At 36.7% G+C, this 23,144-nt stretch overlaps 5 protein-coding genes across 9 annotated transcripts; 1 reads left to right on the plus strand and 4 right to left on the minus strand.

Annotated features, from left to right (window-relative positions):
• Positions 1–552: 552 nt before the first annotated feature.
• LOC104921047 (cystatin-B) lies at positions 553–1,271 on the minus strand. Its single transcript, XM_010733479.3, has 3 exons — positions 1,175–1,271; positions 967–1,071; positions 553–821 (listed from the first exon to the last, which is right to left on the minus strand). Exons 1-3 carry the CDS (start codon positions 1,241–1,243, stop codon positions 702–704), a joined length of 294 nt encoding a protein of 97 aa, XP_010731781.2. The 5' UTR covers positions 1,244–1,271; the 3' UTR covers positions 553–701.
• Positions 1,272–2,682: 1,411 nt separating this feature from the next.
• LOC104921046 (cystatin-A5) lies at positions 2,683–3,470 on the minus strand. Its single transcript, XM_010733478.3, has 3 exons — positions 3,373–3,470; positions 3,168–3,269; positions 2,683–2,892 (listed from the first exon to the last, which is right to left on the minus strand). Exons 1-3 carry the CDS (start codon positions 3,433–3,435, stop codon positions 2,764–2,766), a joined length of 294 nt encoding a protein of 97 aa, XP_010731780.2. The 5' UTR covers positions 3,436–3,470; the 3' UTR covers positions 2,683–2,763.
• Positions 3,471–7,392: 3,922 nt separating this feature from the next.
• Positions 7,393–9,316, plus strand: LOC109141829 (complement C1q and tumor necrosis factor-related protein 9). Its single transcript, XM_019273682.2, has 3 exons — positions 7,393–7,472; positions 7,547–7,616; positions 8,710–9,316. The coding sequence occupies exons 2-3, from the start codon at positions 7,574–7,576 to the stop codon at positions 9,102–9,104; spliced, it is 438 nt and encodes a 145-aa protein (XP_019129227.1). The 5' UTR covers positions 7,393–7,472; positions 7,547–7,573; the 3' UTR covers positions 9,105–9,316.
• A 240-nt stretch (positions 9,317–9,556) lies between these two features.
• LOC109141831 (stefin-C) lies at positions 9,557–16,774 on the minus strand. 5 transcript variants are annotated; one of them, XM_027273973.1, is made up of 3 exons: positions 16,552–16,774; positions 13,007–13,108; positions 9,557–9,849 (listed from the first exon to the last, which is right to left on the minus strand). In XM_027273973.1, exons 1-3 carry the CDS (start codon positions 16,627–16,629, stop codon positions 9,715–9,717), a joined length of 315 nt encoding a protein of 104 aa, XP_027129774.1. In that variant the 5' UTR covers positions 16,630–16,774; the 3' UTR covers positions 9,557–9,714. The 5 variants fall into 5 exon arrangements, with proteins under 5 accessions (XP_027129774.1, XP_027129773.1, XP_019129229.2 ...); XM_027273972.1 differs by lacking the exons at positions 13,007–13,108; positions 16,552–16,774 and adding exons at positions 10,019–10,120; positions 13,212–13,403; XM_019273684.2 differs by lacking the exons at positions 13,007–13,108; positions 16,552–16,774 and adding exons at positions 10,019–10,120; positions 10,211–10,411.
• Positions 16,775–19,911: 3,137 nt separating this feature from the next.
• LOC109141833 (stefin-C) lies at positions 19,912–20,729 on the minus strand. The gene is made up of 3 exons (XM_019273686.2): positions 20,552–20,729; positions 20,347–20,448; positions 19,912–20,177 (listed from the first exon to the last, which is right to left on the minus strand). The coding sequence occupies exons 1-3, from the start codon at positions 20,627–20,629 to the stop codon at positions 20,049–20,051; spliced, it is 309 nt and encodes a 102-aa protein (XP_019129231.2). The 5' UTR covers positions 20,630–20,729; the 3' UTR covers positions 19,912–20,048.
• Positions 20,730–23,144: the final 2,415 nt, after the last annotated feature.

A 23,144-nucleotide genomic window follows, 5' to 3' on the forward strand; every position in this document is an offset into this window, starting at 1 on the left:
ACACTCAGCATTAGAAAAATACATACGTTGGTTTGGTGCTTACATAAGGAGTAAACATTTATAATCATCACTTTAAAAGTTACATACGTGCCTATTTGTTTCCCAGATATATTAGGCAGAGGACTTGATGAAGTGTTCTCGTTTTGCATTTGTTGTGTATAATAATTTCAGGATAAAGCTGCAGGGCTACAACTCTGTAGCTGGAAAAGACTATTACATGAAAGTCTCATCTGACATAAATCTGCAGATAACAGAGGAAAACAGTTCAGCTCTTCTCCCATCAGTGGACTGTAACACCAGTTTTCTATGTTGTATACATGAAAATCAACCTGCAACTTAAACTTGTAATTTCAAACAGAGAACTTCAAAATAAAAAATTTAGATTAGAACATCAAAATTAATGCAAACTTTAACCATGTAGTTGTACTTGTTTAATATTCAATCATCTCTGTGTTTTATTAGTCAAGTACTCATGTGACCTGCAGAAAATCTGACTTCACAATTGATACTCAGCACTTGCGCGAAAGAATCACAATAAATCTCATTTTCTGATTCATTCTTTATTTTTCTTTCACAAAATAATTCAACATCTTTTCTTCCAACACTGTATATCCTCATATTCTGTATATGTGTTAATACATTGGAAAATAAATCTGCCTGGACGCAGTGAGAGGTTGAATTAGGCTGTGCTTCAAATTACTTTAATGCATGATGATGGGATCATATCTGTGAAGGCCTTCCTGCACGTTCTCTACCTCAGACCTTCCTTCAATGTCTTGGAAGATGTGAATTTGGAAATAATTGTCAAATCCCACATAAACCTGCAGGGAAGAGATTAAACATAAATATATTCATCTTGTGTTGTTTTAAAATGAATTTAGTCTATACAGTATATATATACAATATTATAATATAATATAATTTTTACTTATTTTCTTTCAAATAAATAGTCAAAATATTTCTTACCATAATGAGATAGTGCGTTCCACCACACAGAGCCTTTACTTTGTATTTAAGGGCTCTGAATATTCCATGTTTCTTGCCCGTCTTTTCCTCCACTTTGGGCTTCACCTGTGTGAAGAATAAAATAAGATGTGATGTAAATCCAGCCTGAAATGCAAACCAGACAGTGGTATGTAGAGGTTGTGAAGAATTAAGTTAGACTGAAGCTCACCTCATTACAAATGCTCTGAATATCATCAGCAAGAAATGTCTCACTCCATCCACCCACGATACAAGCCATTGTCACAAGCTCAGTTGACAGAGAAGGTTTTTTTATGCTTCTCAAGTGTTTAAACTGTTCATCAAACGCACATGTATTTATAGAGAGTAACCACCCTTGGATACACCTCAAAGGTGGTCCCACTACATGTTGGGTGGAGCTACATGTGCAACACCGCCCTCACAACAGCTCAAAATGGGGTGACACATGACAAATGTTTGGACACTGGGCGTAGAAGATTTTCAAATTTTTGACCATGCAGAGCCAACATCTGTGTGTGCACCCACACATTGAACTTTGGATGCATCAGAATAACCAATTATTGCATGAGATGACGGTGACACTGGCGGTTCAGGAAAACTTTTGTCACTTGGAAAGCAAGGGGCAAAACCACCAAACCTGACAACTTAGACACTGTAGCATAAGACAGATCTACATCCTCAACACCCCACCCTCGTAACAGCTGAAAACGCGGTGACAATGACAAATGTTGGGACACTGGGCGTAATTTGCCACAAGCCATAAACGTCTTTATCCTACAAAAGTTTTGGGTGAGTTGTAAAATTGTAAAGTCTGTCAAGATCTGGCTGAATACTACATTGAGTGGTCTGTATTGTCCTCCAATCTAATGAGTGAACACTCTTCTTTGACACAGTAATGCTACTGTCATTTTGTTTATCTGGATTGTGTTTTGTAATGTGTTGGGTTGAGAGATAGTGTGGACTCTAGAGATCCTGCACAAAGAAGCAAAGAAGCAAATGATCATGACTGCAACATGAGTGCCTGCCTGTCCCAAGATTTCTCTGGTTAGGACACTGCTAACTGAGAGACAACGCCAAGCTGTTAACTAACTGAAGGGGTGTGTCTGTTAACACAAACACACCTCATCAGAAATATCTTACATGGTGTATTATTTGTAAGATAAAGATAGAAAAGATAAAGTACCAGAGAATTTTTTGTGAGCCTTATCATAGCAATTGCAGTTAATGATTATCAAACAATGAACTGGCAGCAATTTATGAAGCGGAGATGTGATGATTCACCATCACTCATTTTTTAAATGTCATAGGAATGTGTGAGATATGAGCTAAATGGACAATTAGAAAGTGTTTCCTGGCCTGTGTTATCAGATCTCACAATATGTTATGGCTGATTAAACACAAGATTTAATCACAGTGAAATTTAAAAACTATATCCATGCTGAAAGTTGTGATAACTAAAGACACGTATTTACCTTTTGAAATGTATTTGTAACAATTTCTACCAGCCAAGATGTTTTATTTTAGAAATCAGACTTCACAAAAAAAGCAAATTTTGCATATAAGAATCACATGAAATACATGGAGGTTATTTAAATGCTTTCTTTATTGTCTTTAGATATTTAACTTGCCTCTTACAGACACCAAATATCCAGATCTCTATGTGTTAATACATTTAAAATCAAATAATATGATTCGTAACGCAATATTGTGTGGAATCAATTTCACAATAAAGAAGCAGAGTATCTTCATATGAGACTGCAGCCTGTAAGTATTTTATTGTTATAAAGGTTCCAGGGGGTCAGATTTGGATTTGTTCTCCTGTACTTCCAACAGCACAACCTTTTCTCCATAAACAGGAAGCTCCTGGTAGACAAACAGATGAATATAGTTCGCTCCTCCAATGTGAACCTGCAGGAAAAAGAGAGAAAACTTTTAACAAATATTAGATTAGATATACTTTATTCATCCCACCACGGGGAAATTCACTGTTCATCCGTTGTTGAACAATGTGCAGCAGGAGCAGAACCTTCTAACATCAGAGACATGTTTAACTGGTGTTTATTGGCCTGCCATACATTTGACATTAGATTGAAGTGGATGTCACGATTAATTGAATTTGTATAAAGTATAAAGACACACATGTGAGGCTTGTAAACATTTTTCCAAATGATAATATTATTTACCTTCAGGAGATAGTTGGTTCCAGCCACTACCTGACTCCTGTAGTTAACGGCTTTGAATGTTTCATATTCCTTGCCCGTCTTTATCTGCACTTGGCGCTTCACCTTTGTGAAGAATAAAATAAGATGTGATATAAATCCAACCTGAAATGCAAACCAGACAGTTGTGTATAGAGGATGTGAAGAATTAAGTTAGACTGAGGCTCACCTCATCACAAATGAACTGAATTACATATCTTGTCTCACTCCATTCACCCATGGCAGGATCCATTGTCACAAGCTCAGTAGACAGAGAAGTTAACTGTCTTTTTTTTATGTGTCTCAAGTGTTTAAACTGTTTATCAAACGCACATGTATTTATACAGAGTAACCGCCCTTGGATACAACTGAAAGGTGGCCCCACTACATGTTGGGTGGAGCTACAAGTGCAACCACAACCCTGACATGACTGTGTTTAGATTTGTTCATCTGATATGAATAATTTACAAATATCTGGTTTACATTGTGGAGATTCTTAAACAATGTATGTTTCAAATCGCATTCATATTTTAATCACTTTCACTGTGCAACACAGACATTTATATAATAATATATAATATATATAATATTGTTTTGATGCCAAATGCATGCACCACTCTTACACCAAGTCATCTGTCGATGTCTCAACAATGTAGTTTTTATATAGTGCATAGATAATTTTGATCATCTAGATAAATCTAAATACTTAGTTGGTATAAAAACTAAAATTATGTTGCACAAAATCAAAAACTCATGTAAATACATGTATGAAATTCTATTCAAATCTATTCACCTGAACGTGAAATAAGAAAAGCAACATTTCTATGTGATCTTGTTTTTTGTTGTTTTATTTAACATATTCCTTCTCATAAAGCATTTAACATTCTCCCTCACAGCCCTGACTATCCTGACCTGTTAACACACAAACACCTTTACAGTTTTAAGAAATATCTTATATGATGTGTAATAATATATAATAATATAATAGTATTTATACAGAGTAAACACCCTTGGCATATGCAACACAAAGGGAGAAAGTTAAACTTGTAAGGAAAACCAGCTCTAAAGCTGCCAATGTTTACACAGTCGCAACCTTCCTGTGCCAGAAACATCTACAGAGAAGCATTTGTCCTCCAGTTGACTGGATTGCAGTTAATCATAAATCAAGGGGAAAATCCACCAAGCCTGACAGATTAAACATTTTCGATCTTTAGATCTACTTCCATAACACCCCATCCTCACAACATCTGAAAACACGGTGACAAATGACAAATGTTGGGACACTGGGCGTAATTTTCCACAAGTCATAAACGTCTTTATCCAACAAAAGTTTTGGAAAACCATGGTGATAACACCTTACGCAGCAACACCTTCGTGACTGTAAAATTGTAAAGTCTGTCAAGATCTGTCTGAATACTACATTAAGTAGTCTGTATTGTCCAATCCAACGAGTGAACCAACAAACACTCTTGACAAGTTGACAAAGTTCACATTTTCAACAGTAACCTTCCTGTTCCTATTAACCAAATTAGTAACTGAACAATACTGGTTATTTTGACACAGTAATGTTGTTGATCTGGATTGTGTTTTGTAACGTGTTGAGTGTTCTTGCTCAGCCAGGATAGTGTCGACTCTGGAGCTCCTGCACAAAGCAGACCCCGAAAGAAAAACAGCAAATGATCATGACAGCAACATGAGCACCTGCCTGTCCTAAGAGCTCTCTGGTTAGGACACTGCTAACTGAGAAACAACGTCAAGCTGTTAACCTCATCAGAAATATCTTACATGGTGTGTAATACTTGTTAAATAAAGATAGATAAGATTAAGTTCCAAAGAATTTTACGTGAGCCTTATCATAGCAATTGCAATGAATGATTGAATGAGTATTAAACAATGAACTGGCAGGAATTTATTGTAGCAATTCAGCTGGAGAGAAATTCAGACTTTGATTTAATAAAACCTTTTTATATAATCAAATTTAGGTAAGGGAAAAATCCACCAAGCCTAACAGATTAAACATTTTCTACTTCCTCAACACCCCACCCTCACAACAGCTCACAATGGGGTGACACATGACAAATGTTTGGACACTGGGCGTAGAAGATTTTCTAGTCTTTGACCATGCAGAGCCAACCAACATCATTGGTAGCATTTTATTGTACCAATTCAGCTGAAGAGAAATTCAGACTCAGAAACAGTTAACAGTAAATATCAGGAAACGTTTATCCACTTTCTTATCTGGAGTTATATCCGAAAGCTGTTTCTAGTTTAAGGATTTGTCTGTTAAATATGAAGCTGAAAGTCTTTATGTTAAACTAAACTATCTGTCAGGTGGTATACTGTAGGTGACCCTCTCCCTGTCACTTCATGTTACGGTGTGCTAGTTTAAATGTCTGTTAATGGATTACAACTACACAGTTTGGTGCCCTTTTAAACTATTTTGAATCCCTGAGAGTACGTTCAGCACTCATTAAAACTATATCCATGTTGTGTTAACTGAAGAGAGATGTATTTATGTAAAAATACATAAATGAATACAGTGTTCACATTATGCATTTGAGGTGACGTCAGAAAACTGAGCAGGTACAGTCTAATCAGTCAGAGGAGAGGGGGCTTAGGAAAGTATTATTATTATTATTTAATAGGCTTTGCTATTCAGTTAAATTGACGTGGGCTTATTTTTTTATATCAAGTAATAATAGTACCAATGAGTTTTAGTATAAGACAAGTGAAGGTTACTCCTTTTTTTTCTTCCCCCATTTGTACTGCCCCCTGGATCACCACACCCTTAGCATTTGCCTATAAATGGCATATCAGATCAGGATCTCATAATTATGAGATGAGGAAAGGTGTCACATTGGCACTTTGGTAAAGTTGGAAAGATATTGGCAGATTTGAACCTCGGGATCAATAATTCTTAAGTGAAACGTTGTTAAAACACAAAACATTCATATTTCAACCATAGTAAGATAGACGAGCAGTCCCCAACCACCAGGCCAGAAAACTCACTACACACTTAATTAAAATTATTTCCTACAAATTACACTACAACACTTGGTTTGGAAAAAAAAGTATTTTTTCATAGTTTGGGGGAATTTTTATTAGGAATTATATTCAATAATAATAGGTTTCGACTGACCACCAGGGATCTCCTGGTGTTTGAGGAGAATTTGGGACCACTACTCTTTATCTTTACAGTTTGGTGACACTACACTGTATTATAATGAAGTTATTGAATATTTCTGTAATATCTATTTTCGATGTTGCACTATGGGGACGGTCTCTGCGCGCTGCTCTCACAGCCGGCTGCACGTAAACACTATATTCTTGGTGTGGCTCCAGGGATGGCTTGTTTTGGATGTTGGATTAAAACATTTTTAACAGTCATTGATCAATGTTCAGTGTAGTTTAGATTTAGACTTGATTTAGACGTCTAAATCAAGACCTCATATCAACGTCTATTTTTAGACCAAATCTAGACGATTGAATTAAATAATGAATACTGACCAAAAAAAACAACTGTATATTGTATAAATGGTGGCCAAATGTTTGATTAAAACATTAACAGTCATTGATCAATGTACAGTGTAGTTTAGATTTAGACTCGATTTAGACGTTTAATCAGCGTCTAGATTTAGACCAGGTTTAAACTATTAAGTTTTCTTTATTTTTTTATGTTATGTTTATACCTTAATACCTTAATGTTTATACCTTATTACCTTAATACCATTTCTAGACCATTGGCAGACCGATTTTAGCCTAGACGTCTAGGCACCATTTAGACGTTTATTAGACGTCTTTTATACTGAAAAATGCTCGGTGGGAACCCAATGAGTAACTGAACAATACTGGTTATTTTGACACAGTAATGTTGTTGATCTGGATTGTGTTTTGTAACGTGTTGAGTGTTTTTGCTCAGCCAGGATAGCGTCGACTCTGGAGCTCCTGCACAAAGCAGACCCCGAAAGAAAAACAGCAAATGATCATGACAGCAACATGAGCACCTGCCTGTCTAATACTTGTAAGATAAAGATAGATAAGATTAAGTTCCAAAGAATTTTACGTGAGCCTTATCATAGCAATTGCAATGAATGATTTAATGAGTATTAAGCAATGAACTGGCAGAAATTTTACAGAAGGTTACTCCTTTTTTTTCTTCCCCCATTTGTACTGCCCCCTGGATCGCCACACCCTTAGCATTTGCCTATAAATGGCATATCAGCTGAACAGCTTCAGACTGTTTCTGCTCATCTTTACAACATTTTGCAGCATTCACCTGCAAGACAACAGGTAAGAGGCTCCAGGTTTGTTTCCGAGTTAGGATTGTTTAATCCATGCACTCATTTAATTATTGTTTTTAACAGACGCTCACTACAACATCATCAGAAGTCATGGCTTGTGAACTAGGACAAGGAGACGGCCTTCCTCCATCAGGTAAAACATAAACAGCATTTAAAATACTGCTATATAATCAATATCTGTCAACATTTTAAAGACTTTTAAATGTGGTATTATTACATAACAGGGTGAATTATATTTAAATGCAAATGCGACTTATTCAGTACTACGGAAGCGCATTGCATTTACTGGATAAAAAAAAACAAAAAAACATTGACACCTTATCTCGTAATTATGAGATCAGGATCTCGTAATTATGAGATGAGGAAAGGTGTCACATTGGCACTTTGGTAGTTGGTAATTGGCAAGTTGGAAAGATATTGGCAGATTTGAACCTCGGGATCAATCATTCTTAAATAAAACGTTGATTAAACACAAAACATTCATATTTAAACCGTAGTAAGATAGACCAGCAGTCCCCAACCACTGGGCCAGAAAACTCACTACACACTTAATTAAAATTATTTCCTACAAATTACACTACAACACTTGGTTTGGAAAAAAAAGTATTTTTTCATAGTTTGGGGGAATTTTTATTAGGAATTATATTCAATAATAATAGGTTTTGACTGACCACCAGGGATCTCCTGGTGTTTGAGGAGAATTTGGGACCACTACTCTTTATCTTTACAGTTTGGTGACACTACACTGTATTATAATGAAGTTATTGAATATTTCTGTAATATCTATTTTCGATGTTGCACTATGGGGAGGGTCTCTGCGCGCTGCTCTCAAAGCCGGCTGCACGTAAACACTATATTCTTGGTGTGGCTCCAGGGATGGCTTGTTTTGATGAAAATTAGGTTGTAGCTAGTTGTCTATCTTACTACAGTTAAAAATATGCGTGTTTTGTGTTTTAACAATGTTTCACTTAAGAATTATTGATCCCGGAAGTTTGAATCTGCCAATATCTTTCCAACTTTACCAAAGTGCCAATGTGACACCTTTCTGTTCTCTCTTTATTCTGGACCTTAACAGAAATCAGAAAAACATAGTACATACTCGAGAGGGTCTTGCATTTCAAAGAAGTGAAACAATGTCCAGCTCTCCTCCCAACAATAATTTTCATACAGTCCCTAATTCTTTTTCACAAGTCCTAATTATCATAATGTCAATGAATGTCACCCAGGCACTGTAGCCTTTACAGCAAGGCTGAAAGTCGACGAGAGCTATCCAAAACACGCTGGAGTCCTGAAGTTTACCACTGTGCTGGTCAACGAGGGAGAAGGTTACAGTCCTGGCACAGGCATCTTCTCCTGTCCTGTGGATGGCTTCTATTACTTCATCGTGCATGTGTCTGTGTATGGGTGTGGGCAGTGTGAAATATTAAAAAATGGGGAGAAAGTAGTGAGTCTGTATGACGAGAATCTCTCTGATAAGCGTAGCCAAGTGGCCAGTATCAGCACTGTGATCAAACTGTCAAAACACGACGAGGTCTGGGTGAAGCTCTGGGGGCCTGGCAGAAATGATATCTTTGCATCTAAAGATAATGACACTGTCTTTACTGGGTTTCGTTTGGGTTAATGACATTAATGTCAAAAAAGTTCTTGGAGGGGTTTTTCCCCCCATAATGAGCCAGTACTACTTCAGTGTATTCTTATTAAGTGAAGTTTGTTGCAAATGACACTGTATTGTGCTTTTACATCAATAACTTCAAAGTTTTACTGAAGTAAACTGTTGTGTATGACCAATAATAATGTAATGCTGTATGGCTTTACTCTAAATAAAAATAAATATGCCTGAATGTTATTTTTTCTTTTCAAAACTTTTCATCATATGGTTCTAGGGGCCGCCATAGACTTCAGTTGCAGCGGAAAAGGGATCGATAATAATAGGAAAAGCAACAAACACAATGGGTGCCTTCACAATGCTAAATACTGGAAATAGATTGCTGTTTTATAAGTCAAGTACTCATGTGGCATGCAGAATCTGACTTCACAACAGAGAACTGAGACAGTTGAGAATAATCACAATAATTCTAATTTTTCTGATGCATCCTTTATTGTTCTTTGACAAAAAGTTCATTCAACATCTTTTCTTCCAACACTGTATATCCTCATATTCTGTATAAGTGTTATAATACATTGGAAATGAAATCCGTTTGGAGGCAGTGAGCAGTTGAATTACTTGTGCTTCAAATTACTGAAGGAATGAGGGGATCACATATGTGATGGCATTCCTCTACACAGGTTAGCACATAGTCTATTCCATCACAACGAAAGCCTTCGAGGACTCGAATATGGAGGTAATCGTCACATCCCACATGAACCTGCAGGGAAGAGATTAAACATCTAATCAAAAATATTCGTCCTTATCGTGTGTTGTTGAGGAGTAAGAATCTTTTAATCTGTTTAACAGCTCACCCGGATGTAGTTCAGACCATATATAAAACACTTTCTTTTTTTATTTTAAATAAGGAATATTAAAATATGTATTACCTTGATGAGATAGTTCATTCCAGCCACAAGCTGACTCCTGTACTTAACGGCTTTGTATATTCCATATTTCTTGTTTGTCTTTTCCTTCACTTGGCACTTCACCTGTGTGAGGAATAAAATAAGAAAGCCTGAAATTCAAACCAGACAGTTGTGTGAAAAGGTTGTGAAGAATTAAGTTAGACTGAAGCTCACCTCATTACAAATAAACTGAATTTCTTCAGTGGCATCTTTTGTCTCACTCCATGTTTCCACAGGTTCACACATTGTCCCGAGCTCAGTTGAAGTTAACAGAGGAGTCAGTTGTCGACTTTTGTGTTCATTTTCAGCTGGTTATCGAGTATATTTATATTGTGTACCACCCCTGAATCAGACATGTAAGTGAGTCTAATGAATGGCATTTTGGGTGTGGCTTAAGTACACATGGTGTTAGTGTTGCTCATCATTTATGAATTACTTCCCCATTTCTAGCGGACACCGTAACATTTCCAAAGAACTGCATGTTTTAAATTGCATCATACAAACACACAGAGAATTGCTGCACTCTGCAGTTTCCCTCATTGGACATCATGAGTTCAAGCATTTAGCAGCTACAGAGACAAGCTGGTGGAGATGAAGTAGAGATAAAAGAAAAAATATAATATTATATGGTTAACTGTTTTCATTTTATTAATATAAGAATCGCTCTCATTCTATTATTTTAGAAAAAAAAACATTTATATCTACAGGTACCATGGACCCTCTTACACACAGTCTGCCATGGTGAACTGCCATGTTTCTATGGTAGCTCAGAACAGACAAACTAAACACTGGCTACACAACACAGCCACCACAGTTTCTTCTTCACACTATGAAATAGAGGGAGAGGCAAAAGGGGTCGCAATAAACAACTACTCCACGTGATGCCTATAAATCCTACACACTGGACCTTTAAACATGAAGCTGCCGACAGAAAGGCAATTAGTTGAATTTAGCAAAAATAGTTTAAAGGTTTAAAAACAAAATTCACATACACAGTGACTTCCTGGACTCTTGATGTAACCAGTGAGACTTCAGGGAGTCACTGTGCCTGATCTTTAGTAATGCAGAAATATAGAACGTTTTTAGAATTACTCAACAATTAGCAAAAGTTTCTGAAAAGTGCAGTTGCAACATAAAAAGAACTCATGGCAAACAAAGTTCAACAAGGATGGGTTCACTAAAGAGTCCGTTATTGTTGTGGTGGTACAGAACAAAGCTCAGGACAGACACTTGTTGTGTATTTGTAGCCAGTGTAAGATGACATTTGTGTTGACCACAGCAGATATTAAACAGGATTAGGAAGTAGGGAAAGTGTTTGGTTTTTAGTAAATAAATCTACAGGAGAGTTATCGTGATGACTACATTTTTATATGCGCTGAACAATCATAACTAGCAATAAAAACTTTAAAAAACTGACACTAAAATGTTGTGATATGAGTCAAGATGCTGTACTTCATGGTGAGAACAAAACTGATGCAGTATTTGTTAATAAACAGGAACAGAAGTCACAAGATGACGCTCACTGGTAACCGTCATATGAACTTTGAGTCTTGAGGTGATGACGCTCATTTCAGTTTGCATTGGAGAGCTGATCAGACCATGTTTGTCCCAAGATTTTTTCTTTAAAATCCTCTAGGACCTATCAGAAACGCTGGTAATATAGATCTGTTGGCAGAAAGTCAGTCTGGGTGTGGTGCTCCTGATGTGGATGTTTAATACTACACCTACTCTGTGCAGCTGTTGAGTTGAGACTCTGGACAGGACACAGAGTGATCATGTTCACTAGTGCCAGTAGGTGTGTCTCATGGGTGAACGCATATATGCGTGCAGCACTCCTCCCTCAAGTCACAACTACTGTATGCTACACTAGATGTTTTAAAGGCAGATATGACAAAGTTACAAAGTCCTTTATAATAAAAGTAAGTTTAAAAAAATATAAATTATTTACATCATTTAAATACCATGAGTTAAGAAAAAGTCAAAGTGTGAAGAAAAGATTTAAAAGAGGACTATGAGAGAGACTTCAACAGATTATGGTCCTGGACAGGCATCTTTAGAAACCTTGATATTTCCACTAGAATTTAAAATAAAGTTTGGTCCCTTCTCCCTTTCTGATTTAAAGTTTCAGCCATGGAAATTGTGATATTGTACATGTAATGAAGTGTGTTTTTTTTTGTCTCAGTGAGTGTACTGTTTATTGAATATTTACAGTTTAACAATCCCGGCATATTTGCAGGAAAGTGACTCCATGTTGCGCATACCTTAACGTGTGACCACAGCTCAGCCACCGGAGCAGAGATTAGCCTAGACGTGACGTGATGATTTCTGGTCTCTGTTGTGGTGAATGTTGATCGTCCTTTAACAGTTTATCGCCAAATACAAACATGTATGATCCTCCACCCAATTCCCCTAGCAAACAGTGGATCAACAGTTTTCTGCATGATGCAGCAAAGACAAATCAGATCAGTCCAGACTGCTTTTTTAAATAATTCAATAGTGATGTGATGCACTTATAAGAAAGTATCACAATAAATCTCATTTTCTGATGCATCCTTTATTGTTCTTTGACAAGAGTTCATTCAACATCTTTCCTTCCAACACTGTATATCTTCATATTCTGTATAAGTGTTATAATACATTGGAAATGAAAGGCAGTGAGCAGTTGAATCACTTCATTTAGGAATGAGGGGATCACATTTGTGATGGCCTTCCTCTACACGGTTAACCACAGATTTTCCTCCATCACATGGAAGGCTTTGGAAGACTCGAATATGGAGGTAATCGTCACATCCCACATGAACCTGCAGGGAAGAGATTAAACATCTAATCAAATATATTCGTCCTTATCTTGTGTTGTTGAGGAGTAAGAATCTTTTAATCTGTTTAACAGCTCACCTGGATGTAGTTCAGACCATATATAAAACACTTTCTTTTTTTATTTTAAATAAGGAATATTAAAATATTTATTACCTTGATGAGATAGTTCATTCCACCCACAACCTGACCCCTGTACTTAACAGCTTCGTATATTCCATATTTCTTGTTTGTCTTTTCCTCCACTTGGCACTTCACCTGTGTGAGGAATAAAATAAGATGTGATGTAAATCCAGCCTGAAATTCAAACCAGACAGTTGTGTGAAAAGGTTGTGAAAAATTAAGTTAGACTGAAGCTCACCTCATCACAAATGCTCTGAATTTCTTTAGTGGCATCTTTTGTCTCACTCCATCCTCCACATTTGACCAGGTTATCCATTGTCCCAAGCTCAGTTGAAGTTAACAGAGGAGTCAGTTGTCGACTTTTGTGTTCATTTTCAGCTGGTTATCGAGTATATTTATACTGTGTACCACCCCTGAACCAGACATGTGAATGAATGGCATTTTGGGTGTGGCTTTAGTACACATGGTGTTAGTTTTGCTAATCATTTATGAATTACTTCCCATTTCTAGCAGACACCTGTTTTATATTGCATCATTCAGAGTCTGATCACCTGACGAATCTTTAAAGCAGCTACAGTAAAATTGTTGCTTGTATTGACAAACCCACAGAGAATTGCTGCACTCTGAAGTTTCCCTCATTGGACATCATGAGTACAAGCATGAGTTTCTGACTAAGTGCAGTTGCAACATAAAAAGAACTCATGGCAAACAAAGTTCAACAAGGACGAGAGGAGAGTTCAGATGGGGGGCAATTTGTAGGCAGGTGAGCACTTAATGTATTTCCTGATTTAAACACTCGATGGAGTCACACAACAGAGGTTATTCAAAGAGATTGGAGCAGACAAGAGGATGCTAAAATGTAGATTTTAAAGTACAACCACATTTCCAACAAAGTTGGCACACAGTGTGAAATGTTACAAATAAATGAAAGAAAATGTGATGATGTGCAAAATATTGAAATATTTTATGGAAATATTTAACTGAATATAGCACAAGGACTACTTATCAAACGTTGAAACTAGGTGATTGTATTGTTCTTGGGAAATGATACACTCATTTTGAATTTGATGCCAGCAACATATTTTTAAAAAAAAGTTTGGTTGGTAGCAACAAAAGACTGAAAAAGTTGTGAAATGCAAAAAGAAAGCACCTGGTGAAACATCTCACAAATAATGAGGTTAACTGGCAATCCAATCTAATGAGTGAACACTCTTCTTTGACACAGTAATGCTACTGTCATGTTGTTTATCTGGATTGTGTTTTGTAATGTGTTGACTGTTCTTGCTCAGCCAGGAGAGATAGCGTGGACTCTAGAGATCCTGCACAAAGAAGAACAGCAAATGATCATGACTGCAACATGAGTGCCTGCCTGTCCCAAGATTTCTCTGGTTAGGACACTGCTAACTGAGAGACAACGCCAAGCTGTTAACTAACTGAAGGGGTGTGTCTGTTAACACAAACACACCTCATCAGAAATATCTTACATGGTGTATTACTTGTAAGATAAAGATAGAAAAGATAAAGTACCAGAGAATTTTTTGTGAGCCTTATCATAGCAATTGCAGTTAATGATTATCAAACAATGAACTGGCAGCAATTTATGAAGCGGAGATGTGATGATTCACCATCACTCATTTTTTAAATGTCATAGGAATGTGTGAGATATGAGCTAAACGGACAATTAGAAAGTGTTTCCTGGCCTGTGTTATCAGATCTCACAATATGTTATGGCTGATTAAACACAAGATTTAATCACAGTGAAATTAAAAAACTATATCCATGCTGAAAGTTGTGATAACTAAAGACACGTATTTACCTTTTGAAATGTATTTGTAACAATTTCTACCAGCCAAGATGTTTTATTTTAGAAATCAGACTTCACAAAAAAAGCAAATTTTGCATATAAGAATCACATGAAATACATGGAGATTATTTAAATGCTTTCTTTATTGTCTTTAGATATTTAACTTGCCTCTTCCAGACACCAAATATCCGGATCTCTATGTGTTAATACATTTAAAATCAAAGAATATGATTTGTAACGCAATATTGTGTGGAATCAATTTCACAATAAAGAAGCAGAGTATCTTCATATGAGACTGCAGCCTGTGAGCATTTCATTGTTATGAAGGTTCCAGGGGGTCGGGTTCAGATTTGTTCTCCTGTACTTTCAACAGCACAACCTTGGGTGACAAATGACATTTTGTTGTTTCCTTCTGCTTCAAGTCTTTATGCTAAATTAAGCAAACTGCTTTCTGGCTGTGGCCTCATATTAACCATATAAACATGAGAGTGATGTAAATCTTCTCATCAAACTTTTGCCAAATGTGTGTATTTCCTATATTGTTGAACTTTTATCAAATCATGCACACTTTCAGATTGCTTTGATGCCAAATGTCTCACAATACAATCAGAGCTTAATGTTTTGATGTCAAGGCAAATTCAGAATGAAATGCAGACCACAGTATGTTGAGGTTGTGAAGAAGTTTTCTCAGTTGTATCCCTTCTCCCTTTCTGATTTAAAGTTCCAGCCATGGAAATTGTGATATTGTACATGTAATGAAGTGTGTTTTATGTCTCAGTGAGTGTACTGTTTATTGAATATTTACAGTTTAACAATCCCCGGCATATTTGCAGGAAAGTGACTCCATGTTGCGCATACCTTAACGTGTGACCATAGCTCAGCTACCGGAGCAGAGATTAGCCTAGACGTGACGTGATGATTTCTGGTCTCTGTTGTGGTGAATGTTGATCGTCCTTTAACAGTTTATCGCCAAATACAAACATGTATGATCCTCCACCCAATTCCCCTAGCAAACAGTGGATCAACAGTTTTCTGCATGATGCAGCAAAGACAAATCAGATCAGTCCAGACTGCTTTTTTAAATAATTCAATAGTGATGTGATGCACTTATAAGAAAGTATCACAATAAATCTCATTTTCTGATGCATCCTTTATTGTTCTTTGACAAAAGAGTTCATTCAACATCTTTCCTTCCAACACTGTATATCTTCATATTCTGTATAAGTGTTATAATACATTGGAAATGAAAGGCAGTGAGCAGTTGAATCACTTCATTAAGGAATGAGGGGATCACATTTGTGATGGCCTTCCTCTACACGGTTAACCACAGATTTTCCTCCATCACATGGAAGGCTTTGGAAGACTCGAATATGGAGGTAATCGTCACATCCCACATGAACCTGCAGGGAAGAGATTAAACATCTAATCAAATATATTCGTCCTTATCTTGTGTTGTTGAGGAGTAAGAATCTTTTAATCTGTTTAACAGCTCACCCGGATGTAGTTCAGACCATGTATAAAACACTTTCTTTTTTTATTTTAAATAAGGAATATTAAAATATTTATTACCTTGATGAGATAGTTCATTCCAGCCACAAGCTGACTCCTGTACTTAACGGCTTCGTATATTCCATATTCCTTGTTTGTCTTTTCCTCCACTTGGCACTTCACCTGTGTGAGGAATAAAATAAGATGTGATGTAAATCCAGCCTGAAATTCAAACCAGACAGTTGTGTGAAAAGGTTGTGAAAAATTAAGTTAGACTGAAGCTCACCTCATCACAAATGCTCTGAATTTCTTTAGTGGCATCTTCTGTCTCACCCCATCCTCCACATTTGACCAGGTTATCCATTGTCCCAAGCTCAGTTGAAGTTAACAGAGGAGTCAGTTGTCGACTTTTGTGTTCATTTTCAGCTGGTTATCGAGTATATTTATATTGTGTACCACCCCTGAATCAGACATGTAAGTGAGTCTAATGAATGGCATTTTGGGTGTGGCTTAAGTACACATGGTGTTAGTGTTGCTCATCATTTATGAATTACTTCCCCATTTCTAGCAGACACCGTAACATTTCCAAAGAACTGCATGTTTTAAATTGCATCATTCAGAGTCTGATCATGTGATGCATCTTTAAAGCAGCTACAGTAAAATTGTTGCTTGTATTGACAAACCCACAGAGAATTGCTGCACTCTGCAGTTTCCCTCATTGGACATCATGAGTTCAAGCATTTAGCAGCTACAGAGACAAGCTGGTGGAGATGAAGTAGAGATAAAAGAGAATGACTATTGGACACCATGGTGGACAAAAACTCCAAATGAATGCTGTTGTTGCTTTATGATTGCCAGATGTGTGCAGCTGTGTGCTAATAAGACATGTAACAATAACATTACATCTTCTTTCAACTGTCCCATAGCGGTGAGAAATCCACCAGGTTTAACAAATCTAACTGAAATATTTCAAAATATATCTGTTGAGGGTCCAGAGTGTAAGATTTTGAGGGTTCTCTTTACAGAATACGGCAGAAATGTAATATTAAATGAATAAATATGTTTTCATCATGTTAACATAAGAATTGTTCTCATTGTATCAGAATAATAATAGTTAAATGCAGTCAAATCTGTTTTTCCAGTCGGTGGAAGCGTATAAACTTTTTCCCATGGTCTAGTGTTTAAAAAGCCAATTAAAAAACATTAAATCATTTTATCAAATCACAATACTTGTAGGATAAGAATCGCAGCACATATTGAATAGGCACACCAGGTATAGGTATGTGTCTGTTAGAAACAATAAATGTTCATATACTGCAGTCCACAGCAGTCTCTACTGACAGACAGTAATCATACTCCACCTAGTGCTCAGAGGTATATCCACACAAAGGAAAGAAATCCAAAACTTGCCTTAAAATCATTGTGTTTTAAAATTTTCCTTACTATCAAAGTAATCCAGTTATAGTTGTCTGTATGTGTATGAGTACACTGTAAACAGAAATTGGTAATAGCTCATTTGGCATACATTTAATGGGGCCAAAATGTAAACAAATGCATAGGCTTTAGTTTTTGAACATCAAACCAATGTAACAACGGTGCCATCTAGTGACTTCAGATGGGGGACGATTTGTAGGCAGGTGAGCACTTAATGTATTTCCCGATTTAAACACTCGATGGAGTCACACAACAAAGGTTATTCAAAGAGATTGGAGCAGACAAGAGGATGCTAAAATGTAGATTTTAAAGTACAACCACATTTCCAACAGTGTTGGCACACAGTGTGAAATGTTACAAATAAATGAAAGAAAATGTGATGATGTGCAAAATATTGAAATATTTTATTGAAATATTTAACTGAATATAGCACAAGGACTACTTATCAAACGTTGAAACTAGGTGATTGTATTGTTCTTTGGAAATGATATACACTCGATTTGAATTTGATGCCAGCAACATATTTCAAAAAAAAGTTTGGTTGGTGGCAACAAAAGACTGAAAAAGTTGTGAAATGCAAAAAGAAAGCACCTGGTGAAACATCTCACAAATAATGAGGTTAACTGGCAACAGGTCAGTAACATGATTGGTATAAAAAGAGTCTTTGTGGAGTAAAGATGGGAAGGGATTTACCACTCTCCAAGACTGTGCAGCCAAATCGTACAACAATTTAAAAATAATGTTTCTCAATGTAAAATTATAAAGAAACTGTCGATTTCATTGTCTAGAAGACTCAGAGATCGTGATCTTCAGACCCTCAGACTGCACTGCATAAAAAACAGACATGATTCTGTCATGGACATCACTGCATGGGCTGAGGGACACTTCCAAAACCCATTGTCTGAACACAGTTTGTCGCAACATCCACACATACAAGTTGAAACTTGATCATGCAATGAGGAAACATAAACGTATATTAATGCTGAACAATATGTACTGGTTTTAGTGCTGCCAAGTAGACAACGCCTTTTTCAGGGACGGTCTTGTTTATTTCCGCAAGAGGATGCCAAACTACATTCCAACTGCAGGGCTCCAGTAAGTAACAAAAAGTAGTAGCCATTCCTGACATCATAAGATCAAGTCAATGCAATTCTTTCATGTTCAACAATACAATACAATAACAATCACATGAAATACATGGAGGTTATTTAAATGCTTTCTTTATTGTCTTTAGATATTTAACTTGCCTCTTCCAGACACCAAATATCCGGATCTCTATGTGTTAATACATTTAAAATCAAATAATATGATTTGTAGCGCAATATTGTGTGGAATCAATTTCACAATAAAGAAGCAGAGTATCTTCATATGAGACTGCAGCCTGTGAGCATTTCATTGTTATGAAGGTTCCAGGGGGTCGGGTTCAGATTTGTTCTCCTGTACTTTCAACAGCACAACCTTGGGTGACAAATGACATTTTGTTGTTTCCTTCTGCTTCAAGTCTTTATGCTAAATTAAGCAAACTGCTTTCTGGCTGTGGCCTCATATTGACCATATAAACATGAGAGTGATGTAAATCTTCTCATCAAACTTTTGCCAAATGTGTGTATTTCCTATATTGTTGAACCTTTATCAAATCATGCACACTTTCAGATTGCTTTGATGCCAAATGTCTCACAATACAATCAGAGCTTAATGTTTTGATGTCAAGGCAAATTCAGAATGAAATGCAGACCACAGTATGTTGAGGTTGTGAAGAAGTTTTCTCAGTTGTATCCCTTCTCCCTTTCTGATTTAAAGTTCCAGCCATGGAAATTGTGATATTGTACATGTAATGAAGTGTGTTTTTTTGTCTCAGTGAGTGTACTGTTTATTGAATATTTACAGTTTAACAATCCCCGGCATATTTGCAGGAAAGTGACTCCATGTTGCGCATACCTTAACGTGTGACCATAGCTCAGCTACCGGAGCAGAGATTAGCCTAGACGTGACGTGATGATTTCTGGTCTCTGTTGTGGTGAATGTTGATCGTCCTTTAACAGTTTATCGCCAAATACAAACATGTATGATCCTCCACCCAATTCCCCTAGCAAACCGTGGATCAACAATTTTCTGCATGATGCAGCAAAGACAAATCAGATCAGTCCAGACTGCTTTTTTAAATAATTCAATACTGATGTGATGCACTTATAAGAAAGTATCACAATAAATCTCATTTTCTGATGCATCCTTTATTGTTCTTTGACAAGAGTTCATTCAACATCTTTCCTTCCAACACTGTATATCTTCATATTCTGTATAAGTGTTATAATACATTGGAAATGAAAGGCAGTGAGCAGTTGAATCACTTCATTTAGGATCGAGGGGATCACATTTGTGATGGCATTCCTCTACACGGTTAACCACAGACTTTCCTCCATCACATGGAAGGCTTTGGAAGACTTGAATATGGAGGTAATCGTCACATCCCACATGAACCTGCAGGGAAGAGATTAAACATCTAATCAAATATATTCGTCCTTATCTTGTGTTGTTGAGGAGTAAGAATCTTTTAATCTGTTTAACAGCTCACCCGGATGTAGTTCAGACCATGTATAAAACACTTTCTTTTTTTATTTTAAATAAGGAATATTAAAATATTTATTACCTTGATGAGATAGTTCATTCCAGCCACAAGCTGACTCCTGTACTTAACGGCTTCGTATATTCCATATTCCTTGTTTGTCTTTTCCTCCACTTGGCACTTCACCTGTGTGAGGAATAAAATAAGATGTGATGTAAATCCAGCCTGAAATTCAAACCAGACAGTTGTGTGAAAAGGTTGTGAAAAATTAAGTTAGACTGAAGCTCACCTCATCACAAATGCTCTGAATTTCTTTAGTGGCATCTTCTGTCTCACCCCATCCTCCACATTTGACCAGGTTATCCATTGTCCCAAGCTCAGTTGAAGTTAACAGAGGAGTCAGTTGTCGACTTTTGTGTTCATTTTCAGCTGGTTATCGAGTATATTTATATTGTGTACCACCCCTGAATCAGACATGTAAGTGAGTCTAATGAATGGCATTTTGGGTGTGGCTTAAGTACACATGGTGTTAGTGTTGCTCATCATTTATGAATTACTTCCCCATTTCTAGCAGACACCGTAACATTTCCAAAGAACTGCATGTTTTAAATTGCATCATTCAGAGTCTGATCATGTGATGCATCTTTAAAGCAGCTACAGTAAAATTGTTGCTTGTATTGACAAACCCACAGAGAATTGCTGCACTCTGCAGTTTCCCTCATTGGACATCATGAGTTCAAGCATTTAGCAGCTACAGAGACAAGCTGGTGGAGATGAAGTAGAGATAAAAGAGAATGACTATTGGACACCATGGTGGACAAAAACTCCAAATGAATGCTGTTGTTGCTTTATGATTGCCAGATGTGTGCAGCTGTGTGCTAATAAGACATGTAACAATAACATTACATCTTCTTTCAACTGTCCCATAGCGGTGAGAAATCCACCAGGTTTAACAAATCTAACTGAAATATTTCAAAATATATCTGTTGAGGGTCCAGAGTGTAAGATTTTGAGGGTTCTCTTTACAGAATACGGCAGAAATGTAATATTAAATGAATAAATATGTTTTCATCATGTTAACATAAGAATTGTTCTCATTGTATCAGAATAATAATAGTTAAATGCAGTCAAATCTGTTTTTCCAGTCGGTGGAAGCGTATAAACTTTTTCCCATGGTCTAGTGTTTAAAAAGCCAATTAAAAAACATTAAATCATTTTATCAAATCACAATACTTGTAGGATAAGAATCGCAGCACATATTGAATAGGCACACCAGGTATAGGTATGTGTCTGTTAGAAACAATAAATGTTCATATACTGCAGTCCACAGCAGTCTCTACTGACAGACAGTAATCATACTCCACCTAGTGCTCAGAGGTATATCCACACAAAGGAAAGAAATCCAAAACTTGCCTTAAAATCATTGTGTTTTAAAATTTTCCTTACTATCAAAGTAATCCAGTTATAGTTGTCTGTATGTGTATGAGTACACTGTAAACAGAAATTGGTAATAGCTCATTTGGCATACATTTAATGGGGCCAAAATGTAAACAAATGCATAGGCTTTAGTTTTTGAACATCAAACCAATGTAACAACGGTGCCATCTAGTGACTTCAGATGGGGGACGATTTGTAGGCAGGTGAGCACTTAATGTATTTCCCGATTTAAACACTCGATGGAGTCACACAACAAAGGTTATTCAAAGAGATTGGAGCAGACAAGAGGATGCTAAAATGTAGATTTTAAAGTACAACCACATTTCCAACAGTGTTGGCACACAGTGTGAAATGTTACAAATAAATGAAAGAAAATGTGATGATGTGCAAAATATTGAAATATTTTATTGAAATATTTAACTGAATATAGCACAAGGACTACTTATCAAACGTTGAAACTAGGTGATTGTATTGTTCTTTGGAAATGATATACACTCGATTTGAATTTGATGCCAGCAACATATTTCAAAAAAAAGTTTGGTTGGTGGCAACAAAAGACTGAAAAAGTTGTGAAATGCAAAAAGAAAGCACCTGGTGAAACATCTCACAAATAATGAGGTTAACTGGCAACAGGTCAGTAACATGATTGGTATAAAAAGAGTCTTTGTGGAGTAAAGATGGGAAGGGATTTACCACTCTCCAAGACTGTGCAGCCAAATCATACAACAATTTAAAAATAATGTTTCTCAATGTAAAATTATAAAGAAACTGTCGATTTCATTGTCTAGAAGAGAATCTACCCAACAGACAAGGGTGAAAACCAATATTGGATGGCCATGATCTTCAGACCCTCAGACTGCACTGCATAAAAAACAGACATGATTCTGTCATGGACATCACTGCATGGGGGACACTTCCAAAACCCATTGTCTGAACACAGTTTGTCGCAACATCCACACATGCAAGTTGAAACTTGATCGTGCAATGAGGAAACATAAACTTACATATGAACGTACAAACATAAACCAGATCCAGAAATGCTGTCACCTTCTGTGGGCCCGAGCTCATTTCAGATGGACTGAAGTGAAAAGTGTAAAACTGTCCTGTGGTCTGACGAATCAAGATTTGAAATTCTGTCTGGAAATCTGTGCCTAACTGTCTGAAGAGTGTTAGTGTACATGGCATGATGGGTAACCTGCTAGGAACCAAAGGCAAGGCACCATTAATGCTGAACAATATGTACTGGTTTTAGTGCTACCAAGTAGACAACGCCTTTCTCAGGCACAGTGTTGTTTATTTCCCCAAGATGATGCCAAACTACATTCCAACTGCAGGGCTCCATAGTAAGTAACAAAAAGTCGTAGTCTTCCTGCATTCCTGACTTGTCACCCATTGAAAATGTTTGGCACATTATGAAATGTAAAATATGACAAAGAAAACCCTGT

Source organism: Larimichthys crocea, chromosome XXIII (assembly GCF_000972845.2).
Source record: "Larimichthys crocea isolate SSNF chromosome XXIII, L_crocea_2.0, whole genome shotgun sequence".
Classification (NCBI taxonomy): domain Eukaryota; kingdom Metazoa; phylum Chordata; class Actinopteri; family Sciaenidae; genus Larimichthys; species Larimichthys crocea.

Excerpts from the sequence above, each read along its gene's own strand:
- LOC104921047 (XM_010733479.3), bottom strand. The coding sequence starts at position 1,243 with ATGGCTTGTATCGTGGGTGGATGGAGTGAGACATTTCTTGCTGATGAT. Across the intron at positions 1,072-1,174 it reads TTCAGAGCATTTGTAATGAG|GTGAAGCCCAAAGTGGAGGA; the intron begins GTGAGCTTCAGT and ends TTCTTCACACAG. Across the intron at positions 822-966 it reads GAACGCACTATCTCATTATG|GTTTATGTGGGATTTGACAA; the intron begins GTAAGAAATATT and ends TCTTCCCTGCAG.
- LOC104921046 (XM_010733478.3), bottom strand. The coding sequence starts at position 3,435 with ATGGATCCTGCCATGGGTGAATGGAGTGAGACAAGATATGTAATTCAG. Across the intron at positions 3,270-3,372 it reads TTCAGTTCATTTGTGATGAG|GTGAAGCGCCAAGTGCAGAT; the intron begins GTGAGCCTCAGT and ends TTCTTCACAAAG. Across the intron at positions 2,893-3,167 it reads GAACCAACTATCTCCTGAAG|GTTCACATTGGAGGAGCGAA; the intron begins GTAAATAATATT and ends TTTTTCCTGCAG.
- LOC109141829 (XM_019273682.2), top strand. The coding sequence starts at position 7,574 with ATGGCTTGTGAACTAGGACAAGGAGACGGCCTTCCTCCATCAG. Across the intron at positions 7,617-8,709 it reads AGACGGCCTTCCTCCATCAG|GCACTGTAGCCTTTACAGCA; the intron begins GTAAAACATAAA and ends AATGTCACCCAG.
- LOC109141831 (XM_027273973.1), bottom strand. The coding sequence starts at position 16,629 with ATGGATAACCTGGTCAAATGTGGAGGATGGGGTGAGACAGAAGATGCC. Across the intron at positions 13,109-16,551 it reads TTCAGAGCATTTGTGATGAG|GTGAAGTGCCAAGTGGAGGA; the intron begins GTGAGCTTCAGT and ends TTCCTCACACAG. Across the intron at positions 9,850-13,006 it reads GAATGAACTATCTCATCAAG|GTTCATGTGGGATGTGACGA; the intron begins GTAATAAATATT and ends TCTTCCCTGCAG.
- LOC109141833 (XM_019273686.2), bottom strand. The coding sequence starts at position 20,629 with ATGGATAACCTGGTCAAATGTGGAGGATGGGGTGAGACAGAAGATGCC. Across the intron at positions 20,449-20,551 it reads TTCAGAGCATTTGTGATGAG|GTGAAGTGCCAAGTGGAGGA; the intron begins GTGAGCTTCAGT and ends TTCCTCACACAG. Across the intron at positions 20,178-20,346 it reads GAATGAACTATCTCATCAAG|GTTCATGTGGGATGTGACGA; the intron begins GTAATAAATATT and ends TCTTCCCTGCAG.